The following is an 11,657-nucleotide window of genomic DNA, read 5'->3' on the forward strand; positions in this document are numbered from 1 at the left end:
GGCAGCTGATTTATCTAAAGAAACTATGCAGGACAGAAGGGCTTGGCGAAAAATATTTGACAGGATGAAGACCCAGGATCTACAACCAAGAATAATTATCCAGCAAAGCTATCATTTAGAGTTGAAGGACAGATAAAGAGCTTCCCAGACAAAAATAAGCTAAAGGAATTCATCACCACCAAGCCAGTATTACAGCAAATGTTGGAGAGACTTCTTTAAGAAGAAAAAACATGTATTAAAAATAAGAATAAAGAATGGTAACAACTACATTCCTATCGATAAGTACTTTAAATGGAAAAGAATTAAGTGCTCCAACCAAAAGATAGAGTGGCTGAAAGGAGAAGAAAACAAGACCCCTACATATGAAAAGGAAGGGGATGGGAAAAGATACTGTTTTGATAGACCTAGAAGGTATTTAAGTCAGACAGAGAAAGATAAACACTGTATGATTTCATTTATATGCAGAATCTAAGGAACAAAAAGAACAAAGTAATCAAAAACAGACTCACAAATATAGTGGACAATTTGGTGTCAGACAGAGGGGAGTTTGGGGGGCTGGGAGAATGGGGTGAAGGGTTAAAGAAGTACAAATTAGTAGATGATGGATGGTCACAGGGATGGGGAGCATAGCACAGGGAATGCAGTTAGCATTAATACATTGGCTAGATGGAGGGGCAGAGGAGGGAGCATGAAATTGCGGGGATCATTTTATGAACTATATAGATGTCTAACCAATGTACTGTATACTTGAAACTAAATAAACAATAATTAAAAAAAAACATATAGGTACAGAAAAAAAGACTAAGAAAAAATATTAAAATGTTAATAGTTATTATCTATAGTATAATGTATTTGTTTTGTTATTCTTTGTTAATATCATGTATATAAAATACCTCACAATCAAAAAATAATTTTTCAATGCTCTAAAGTAATTAAATATTCAAATAAAACTTAGATTTGATGTATCAAATACAGACAAATCTACTTTAAAAAATAAAATTCCTGCCAACTGTCAGGCTATGCATTATACATTCTATTTAGCAGTTAATATGCAAAGAAATTATTCCTTTTTGAGTGAGAATAAAAAGTATGGTAGAAATGAAAGTGTCTTCTTTCCTGTTATGATTTTTTTCAATAACTAAAGAGAACTGATACCGTCTAGTTTTCTGTTAGCTTCTCCCAAACAAGTTATTTATATTCAAGAAATCCTTTCAGAAAGTTTGGAATAAAATGGAGAAACTTTAGTTCGAATCCGGCCTGAGTAAAACTAAATGTTATTATTATTAACAACAAGTAATATTTATTAAGCATTTCCTATGTGTTGGGCACACTAACACCTCATAATGTTACCTAACTAAATTTGTATAACTCTAGGTAGGAATTCTATTATTATTATTCCCATTTTTTACAACTCATACTGTTCAACTCATGATGTTCAAATGTTACATAATATGTAAAAGTTGGGGTTCAAGCATAGGGCTGACTGCTTTTAAAGCCTGTGTTTTTAATCACTATATATACTTATTTGTTGTGAAATAAATTCTAAGACTGTAAGTAACAGTATAGACATTCAGTTTTTATTGTTTTATTCTCTTTGGAAAAGAACATCATCACATAAATAGCTGTTGTTTAAAGAACATTTTAGGTATTATTCTAATTCTTCAAGACCCTCCACACTGATATTCTTGTATCAGTAGAGTATTAGAAGAAAATGAGACTTAGGAAATCATTACATTAGACTTATCATTCCATAGCTAATTGTGCATCTTGAAACATAATGGCATTACAAAAGTGAAAATGAATCTGTTATTTGTACATCATGGTGTCAAGCCTAAAATACAGCTTGCACAGTATCTTAGCCTGTTTGGGCTGCTATAACAAAATACCACAGACTGGGTGGCTTATAAACAACAAAAATTACAATTCTAGAAGCTAGAAAGGGTATCAGGATGGTCAGGTTCTGGACCCTCTTTTGGGTTGTAGACTTCTCACTGTATCCTCATGTGGCAGAAGGACCTAGGTAGGGAGCTCTGTGGAGAGTCTTTTACAAGGGCACTAATCCCACTCATGAGGGCTCCACCCTTATGACCTAAGCACCTCCCAAAGTTCCCATCTCCTAAAACTATCACATTGGTCATTAGGATTTCACCATTTGAATTTTGGGGGTATATAAAAAGTAAAACAAAAGTAAAAAAAGGACACAGTATGAGTTCCTAACCACTACAATATACTGCTATTCATAACGGGGCAAAAAAGAAAGAACCTAAATGCATAAAAATATCTAAATGGTTAATTAATTTATGATACGTCTTCTTACAATTTATCCATTAAAAATAATGACTAGAAGACTATATCACAACATGAAAAATGCTTATATGTCAAGTGAAAAATAGTAGGACAGAATTGTGTTATCTATTGTGATTACAGCTGTATTAAAAATACATGGGGGGAAGTCTGAAAAAAATATAATAAAATGTCATAGCACACAGCTAATGGCTGAATTTATTCTAAACTTCACCTTAAAGTTTGTCCCTAAAGACATGGAGGAAGTTCAGAAAAAAAAGAAGGTACAGAGAGTAAATACTTAGAAAGAGCTTCGAATAAATATCAATTTAAAACTACATGCCATTTCATTAACTAGTAAATTAACTAGTAAATGCAAATCAAAACGACAATAAGATACCACTTCAGACCTGTTAGAATGGCTCTCATCAACAGGACAAGTGTTGGAGAGATTGTGGGGAAAAAGGAACCCTCATACACTGCTGGTGGGAATGTAAACTGGTACAGCCACTATGGAAAACAGTATGGAGGGTCCTCAAAATACTAAGAATAGAATTATCATATGACCCAAAAAACTTGAAAACATTTATCCGCAAAGATATATGCACCCTGGTGTTCACTGCAGCATTATTCACAGTGGCCAAGACATGGAAACAACCAAAGTGTCCTTTGATAGATGATTGGATAAAGAAGATGTCACACATATATATAATGGAATATTACTCAGCCATAAGAAAAGATGAAATACTGCCATTTGTGACAGCATGGATGATTCCTGAGGTTGTCATACTAAAAGAAATAAGTCAGACAGAAAAAGTTGAGTACTATATGATTTCACTCATATGTGGTATATAAAACTGAAAGCAACAAACGAACATGACAAACAGAGACTCATAGTTATGGACAGTGGATTTGTAGTTACCAGAATGAAGGGTGGGGATAGGGTGGGGGAGAGAGGTAGATAGGGATAAAGAGGGTCAAATATTTGGTGGCAGAAGGAAATTTAATTTTGGGTAGTGAACACACAATACAGTATACATATGACGTATTCCTGAACTGTGCACTTGAAATCTATTTGATTTTATTAACCAATGCACCTCAATAATTTTAATAAAAAATAAAATCCCACCCAAAATACCATTTCATTAACTAGTAAATTGGCTAAAATATTAAGTAATTGAAATTCCCAATGCTAGCAAAATACGAGAAGTTTCTTATACTTTATCTTTATATACAAATGCTACCTTTACATGACTTTTAAAAAGCAATTTTAAGAGCATAAAAATATACAGACTTTGATCAAGTTACTTCTACTTAAAGAAATTAGTCCAAAATTTTTCAGTTAAGTAAAAACCTACATGCATTAAGATATTCATCTCAGTAATTAGCACTGAGAACTATGTACTCAGAATAACCACTGTGCTACATGCATTATGTGTACTACCTCATTAAATCTTTGAAACATCTTTATGAGGTAAGTACTTTAAAAAAAATCAAGCAGCTTGCTCAAGGGCATAAAATATGAGTTCCTAATCACTACAATATACAGCTATTAAAAATAATACAGGAAAAAGAGACAAACCTAAATGCCTAAAAATGTTAAAATAGTTCATTAATGTATGATACATCTTCTTATGGACAACTTATTCATTAAAAATGACTAGAAGACTGTCATAACGTAAAAAATGCTTACATGTTAAGTAAAAAAAAAAGACAAAATTGTGTATATATTGTGATTACAGTTGTATGTATTAAAAACACATGGAGAAAGCCTGAAAAGAATATAATAAATGCCAATATTTATTGCATAGGTAGTGTTTTCCTTTTCTCTACTTTTCTAAAGTGGGCTCTACTGCTTCCATGACAAAAAGTTCCACTTAAAAATAATTTTTCTGATGGTGGCAAAAGTTGAGATCTGGCTGTTTTGTTTTTTCCTGAGACTCATCAAACCATAACTATTTGGGCTTGCTTGACCTCCCTCTTGTCCTTTAACACAGTCTTACAATAATGCTTACAGTTTATGTACCAGCAAATGAAGTGTTAATACCAATGCATTTTAAAGAATGAGGCTAATTAAGCTAAAAATGAAAGGTTCTTTGGTTGGCTCTGTGGCTTGATGTCATTAGTTAAATTGGCTAATTATTTCCACATTATACAACCCAGACATGCTTTAGTGAAGGAACTAGAAAGCAGGGCATTTTAATGGAAGATCAGCAATCTTTTAGAAATGTGTCAAATCCTTATTCACTCCCTCAAGAGGTGGAGACCGGAAGTCACTGCTGCATATTCAGTGGTCTCACCTAGCTGAACAAGCTGGTTAGCAAAGGTGTGGTCACTCAACTCTCTAACAAAAGAATATGCATCTGAGCCTCATACTGCCACTGGTTCTCAAACAAAAATGACATAGACTGAGAATGGGCAGAGAAAACTTGATGATTTTCCAAGTGTACATCTGCCTCTTCACACAATGGCAACAACTGAACCACCAAATGTGATACAGCCTATAGATTTCTTCAACTTGTGTGAGAGTGAAGTGAGGAGTTGTCAAAGGAAGAGAAATTAGTATCTGTTCATTCACTGAACGTAAATAGTGATGGTTATCTGAAAAGCTAATATAGTAGGCAAACCTCTAGCAAAACAGTATAATTGAAAACTAGACCGAAATACTGTGGAACAGTGGTTAAAACACAGTCTCTGGAGTCAGTCTGTCCAGGTTCCTATCTGACTCAACCACTTACTAAATTTGTGACTTTGAACAAGATAAAATTTTGGGATTTAAAATGAAATATTCGCTATTATTGTTATCATCACTACCATCGAGAAAAAGAGAAGACACAAAAACATAAACCCCAAAGAGATAAGGGTACACATATTTTAAAATCATAAACAGTACTATAAATAACTTCACATCAATTAATTTGAAAACTAAGATAAAATGCCTAATACATAATAGGTGCTCAATAAATATATACTGGATGAATGAATTAAAGGGAATGAGGTATAATTTGTATGTTCGTAATTTTTTAAAAGAAATATACATATCCCTAGAATTGACTCTGGGAGAAATAGAAAACTTAAACCAAGCATCATTAAAAAACATAAAGTTGGTTGTCAAAAATATTTCTTTCTTCGCCTCTCCCACTCCAAATACAAGGTTCAAATTATTTTTTTTCAGGTTAGATTTACCAAACCTCCAAAGAACAGAAAAAAAATCATGAACAGAAATGGATAAACCTACCCAACTCATTGTATAAAGCTAGCATAATCTCAACCCCAAAACAAGGCAAAGACAATTTAAACCAATTTCACTAGAAACATAGATGCAAAAATTAAATCCAGGATATATAAAAATTCTACAATCAAATTGTGATACAAGAGCAGGATATTTTACCAGAAAATCTATCAGCATAGCTCATCAAATTAATAGATTAAAGATTTAAAAAATGATATAATCCTAAAAGATGTAGAAAAAGCTCTTTACAAAACACAATACTCACTTATAATAAACACTACTGGCAAATTAAGAATGAGAGAGAAATTCCTTAACTTGACAAGGAGCAAACACCAAAAAACTGTACTAAAAGTTATACTTAATGGTAGAATTTTAAGTAATCCCAGTAAAGGAAGGCAAGACACAGATGCCTAATATCACCCTGCTCTTCTAACCAATAATAGTACTGTTCCAGCCAATGCAATATGACAAAGAAAAGAAGCCATACAAGGAATGAATAAGAAAAGACAAAACTGTCATAATTTAAAGATGTTCTGATTGCCTATACAGAGGATCTAAGAGAATCTACAGATAAACTATCAAAATTATGTGTCCAACTCAGTAATGTTGGAAAAAAAAAAAGAAATACTACTCACAGTAGTGACAAAAACTGTAAGACACTAGGAATAAATATAACAAAACTTATTTTACTAGTTAAATTATGTCAATAAATTTAATTAATGAGAAGATATTTTAAAAGATTAAAAATTAATTAAAATAACATGAAGAGATAAAAAAGAAACAGCGAAATAAACAGAGACCTATAAATATGACTTTTTTCATATTCCCCCATCTCATCATTCTCTTCTACCCTTTCTTCTTTTCTTCATTAGAGTAAGGACATGACAGGAAGTAGCTTCTAGACCTGGGCAAAGACAAACTAAATCCATCACATTTCACCAGATACTTATGATAAAAGTAGTTCTACATAAATGGATAAGCATATAAAGTGGTATATAAGTGGAGTTCTACATAAATGGATAAGTATATGATGCAGAATAGTAGTACATATGTTAATATAAAGTAATGAGAATTTTTAAACACAAGAATTTATCTTAATGGGTATCATCCTTCAAAGTACAGAAGATTATTCTACCTGACAGAGGAGCTCCAATCTGGTCTGAGGTGTTTTATTCTAATAAGCAATCAGGAGGAATATTCAGCTATATTTAAATTAACATATAATTTAACATATAATAATTCTATACTATAAAAAGCAGAATTAACAAAAAATTCAATTAGATTAGATAATGGAGAAAAAAATGGAGAAGCCAAAAAAAAGCCAAAAGTTAGTATCACTGAAAGGAATGGAAATAGTACACAGAAAATTAGTTTTCAAGAAAATGAACCCTATTTTAGACATGTTGCACATGATTTTCCAGAGGAACTCTCAAATAGAATAGTCTAATTGACAATCAAAGCCAGAAACATGTTAGTGATAAAAAGGAAAAAAGTCTCATCACCATTGAAATGATAGTTAAAGCCTTAAAAGTAGAAAAGTATTTGAAGTAAATATAGAATAATGATACAGAATGCAGGGAAGAAAGGCATATTAGTGACTGAACTTAGGGAATATCTTCTAAGTTACCAAATAAGCACCTTGAACATACATACCTCCATTATAGTACTTACCACATTGTATTTTATTTTCAAAGCTACTTCTCCCTATGACTGCCTTGCGACAAGGTAGATGTTCAATAAAGGTATACTGGATAAAAGTATAAACAGTTAGGGACCAGAGAAGAAAGAAAACAAAAGAGAATATAAACCATTAGGTAGGAAAACAGGAAGGTTATCTTCTTTATTATTGGTCCAGCATAAATAAAACACCCAGAAATATGAGCCTGTTTGTATAGGAATTACTCTGAAGTATTCCAGATCCAGAGAAAAAGAACCTTGAGATAACCCTGATGAAACAGATTGAAGTCTAAAGAAAACTGAAGTTGGATGGGTCTACAACAGTACAGGCCCCCTCAAGAGCTGTCAGACCTTACTTTATGCCCTAAGAGAAATCAACTGAGCAATGAAGGAGACAACATAGTTAACAAACTCAATTCAGAGGCATACTATTTTGTATAGATATATAACTCTTTAGCATCTGAAAATCCAATCGTTAATGATCAGCTACCAGAGACTTCCTGATGAAGCTAATTAAAGAGGATAAAGATTTGTGAATGGATTCAAAGCAGTTTGCTAATAATGTTACAGGAATGCTAAATAAATAACAATAATAATAAAGGCATAATGAATGATGCATAAACCAGAAAGCTAAGGAATTCAAATACTAGTTTTGGACAATTTCCTTTGTGAGCGTCACAGTTAATTTTTGTTACTAACTAGTAGGAATAAATAGCCTTATTGAATGGAGGCTGGTAGTATTAAGAGTCCTAACAGCTGGGAAGGAAACAGCTAAAGTTGGCTACTAAATGTAACTATGAGCAAATGACTTAATTTTTATTGCGTACTTAATGTGCAGTACTTCCTTCTGTACAAAAGCCACCTCTCCTTTATCATAAGACTATAAAAATAGATTAAATATGAAAAAAAATGCTCTGAGCTTTTAAAATAACAGTTAAATTAAAACCAAGTCACCATGATACAAACTGTCTAAAGTCTGTATTAGCATAATAAATAGGTGGTTATTCCATAAACTATACTCAATACCTTCTCTCTAGTATTAACAATGATAATCAAACCATTCCCTTGTATTTGCATGGCTTTCGCTTTTTTCAAAGCACTTTCACAAATATTAATCAAAGAAGTAGCATTATGTTCCATCTGACCACTGATTATACAGGCATGTTAAATATAGGTTTATGTTGCAAGAAATATTCCCATCTCTTTCCTAGTGCTAATAACATACTCTCTTTCTTTCAAAGCGCCTTCACACAAATTAACTGAAGCAGTGGCATTAGGAATGATTTTTCCATTCTTTGCATCATGGCAAGGGCATAATTCAAAAAAGAAGAAAACTAAATATTGATAAATACACTAAATGATTTTGAAGCAGTAAACTCATGATTCTTAAAGCTGGATTCAGACTTCCCAAAAGTCCCACAATCAAAGCGAACTTTCCAGGACAATAAGCTGATTCTCTCTTTCTTCCAGGCATAAGCTCTGGGAGGAAGAATTAAGTGATTAAGATATCTTACATATAGACATAAGGGGAGAAACCAAATATATCTTGTTCACCAATTTAACTCCTCTGTACCAAGAATACTGTTCAACGGATAGTAAATGCTCAATAAATCATGTGATTATTTTTATAAGGAGAACATTCTACCCAAGCTCCCACAGAATTTCTATTATGGAGCTAAGAACAAAATCTCAATTTATTTTTTGTTTTATTACTTTTCCTTCACAATTACTGCTTTTAAATGTGTGCACACCAAGCAGAATCTAAACAAAATTCAGATTACAGAACAAAAAGCTGAGGTCTATTAAGAATCTAAGCTATAGACAGCTGGAAGGTAGATTCCAAGAGCCAAAACAATTTCAGAGCCAAAGGGGGATACACTTGATGACCCTTAATTTAGCAAGCACTTTTAAATCCCTATGCTTAAAGATTACTTCAAAAAAGAAATTTCAAATGGTAGAACTATTTCCTATATGTTTATGTCTTTAGAGCCATTCATCTTGTGAGTTATAAAAAGTTTTTTCTTTTTCTTTGACATGACCAAGATAAAGGAAGGTAATTTGGTTTATGCAGTAACTAAGTTGATGAAAAATTGGGTACAAATTAAATTTTAATTGGTTGTACTTTAAAAAGCACTAAGAAACCTTACTATTTAAAAAAGTCCAATGGTAATACACTTCATAACATCTGTACACTTTCTAATGGAGCTTTTTCGTTTCCATATTTAATACATACCATATTATCTTAAAGCAATAACAAATATAAGTTTAAAAAGAAGCCACCACAATCTACTTATGTTCCAGATTTAGTTGGGGAAAATTTCTTTTAAAATTTATTTTGAAAGAAGTGAAGGGTTAAAGAAATACAAATTAGTAGCTGAAAGATGGTCAGGGGGATGGGGAGCACAGCACAGGGAATGCAGTCAGCAGTAATGTAATAGCTATGTGCAAAGCCAGAAGAGAGTAATCAGGGGGATCATTTCATAAACTATATAAACGTCTAACCAATGTACTGTATACTTGAAACTAATAAAATAAAATGCTAAAAAACTATTTTGTAAAGTTTGTAAATTAATCACTCGTTAGGAAAAGATAGCCCCATTGGATGATGTTTACAAACCATACAACCGTAGAAGATAAAAATGAAAGCACAACAGTTCTCAGATCGTTTTAGTCTCCTTAAAATAAATGCATGTCCTTCAGCTTTAAATCATTCTGAGGTCAAAGTTAAAAAGAACTTCTAAAACCAAGGTCACTGAAAGCTCCTAAATTATACCAACTTTGGCATGTTGAAAACAGTATTAACACTAGCCAAAATCATTTATGGTAAAAGCGTTATCCACACATTTCTTTGAGGTAGATAGGAACAAATACTTTATTAAAAGTTTTGTTTTATATCTAAGTAAATTTTGCCTGAGGTTGTATAGAGAGTATTCAGAGAAGCAATAGTGATCTAGGTATCGTGTCCATTCCTGTATCTACACAACGTTAAAGATCATCTTTCAGTAGGATTGCCAGATAAAATATTGCATGGAACATACTTATACTAAAAAATCATTCATTGATTGTCTGAAATTCAATTTAAGTGGGTGTTCTGTTATTCTCCCCTAAATCTGGCAACCCTACCTTTCAGTGTAAGTCTGTTTCAGAAAATACCAAATTCATTACCAGGAAGAGATTTAGTCTCGTGGAAGTTGGGTAATTCTTTACCTTTTAGGAACATCTCGCAGACCAGACCTCCACAAATGCTTCCTGCAGAAGAAACTGAAAGAAACAGAATACAAAGATTATCACAAATAAAACAATTAAATGGATTTTATCTAAAGAATCAAATGGGAGCCTGAAAACACAGCTTATAGATATAAAACATAAAAAAGGTGACCACTACTAGTGAGTTCAGTAAAAATGGAGGCACCAAAAATATGTTATGAGGCCACAATGACTATTTTGGGGCAGAGAAACTTCTTAGAGATGAAATCAAATAGCCCAGGTCTTTTGACCTATATTCAACACCAGAACTACCTCTTTGGATATTACTATTCCTGATAGAAAAGGATTATAGGAAGAATTCAAAATGTAGCTAGTAACCAGAGTGTATCATGCCAATAACCCATGTTCTAGTATAAAATTTAAAAATTTGGCCCTTCTTTTAACCAATTTACTATTTAGTAGAAAATACTAGACTATCAAGTAAGAATTCTCTGTACCTAGAGTTCTAAATCTAAACATTAGAACATTTACCGCAATAATTCCTCAGGGGAAGAGGGTAAAGAAGGAGCAGGTATCTAAGGGAAAAAAGTTCAGAACCACCTAGAGGCCTTTTTCCAAATTGAACATGCCTTTCCCCTAAGCGATATGACCCCCAATAGTTAAGAATCTAAGTATCACTGCCACAGGAACCAATGGAAATGTGTCAATCCATCAAGCAATGTGTATTCTTCAGGCAGGGAAAAAAGGTTAAGAATCACTGAAATAGTGAGAGGCGACACCATTCTCTAAATGTGCACTTTCCAATACAGCAGCCACTAGCTATGGCTATTTAATATTAGCTAAATTAAATGAAATGAAAATTTCAGTTCCTCAGCCACATGAGCCATATTTTAAGTGCTCAATAGCCAAGTGTGGATAATGGCTACTGTACTGAATAGCACAGATATAGAACATTTCCATCAATGCAAGAAGTTCTATTAGATAGCAATGCCCTAGATCTCCAGATTTTGAATGATTCTGGATAAATGATACATACTTCAAAATGCCTAAGCATAAATAGCATAGACCATTAAATAAAAGAGAATCATCTTTTTATTCTTAGTGTTCCTCATAGGCATATACTAGTTCTAACTTAAAGGAGAGTGGGTCATCGGGATAGGGACAGCAGGTGGTGGCAGGCCTACATTAGTGATATGAGGAGCTAGAACATAAACAAGAAAACAAAATCTGTATGTCTTGCATACGTCACACTATTTCT

General features: G+C 32.8%; 1 protein-coding gene across 1 annotated transcript in view; it reads right to left on the reverse strand.

The window, feature by feature from the left end:
• CUNH11orf80 (chromosome unknown C11orf80 homolog) overlaps positions 1–11,657 on the reverse strand; it is a 58,162-nt gene that overhangs the window by 43,637 nt on the left and 2,868 nt on the right. Inside the window, exon 2 of the mRNA XM_025046209.1 lies at positions 10,400–10,453. Coding sequence (XP_024901977.1) covers positions 10,400–10,412 — 13 coding nt within the window. The 5' untranslated portion in view covers positions 10,413–10,453. The remainder of the gene's footprint in view (positions 1–10,399; positions 10,454–11,657) is intronic.

This window comes from Pteropus alecto, unplaced genomic scaffold, assembly GCF_000325575.1.
Source record: "Pteropus alecto unplaced genomic scaffold, ASM32557v1 scaffold43, whole genome shotgun sequence".
NCBI lineage: Eukaryota > Metazoa > Chordata > Mammalia > Chiroptera > Pteropodidae > Pteropus > Pteropus alecto.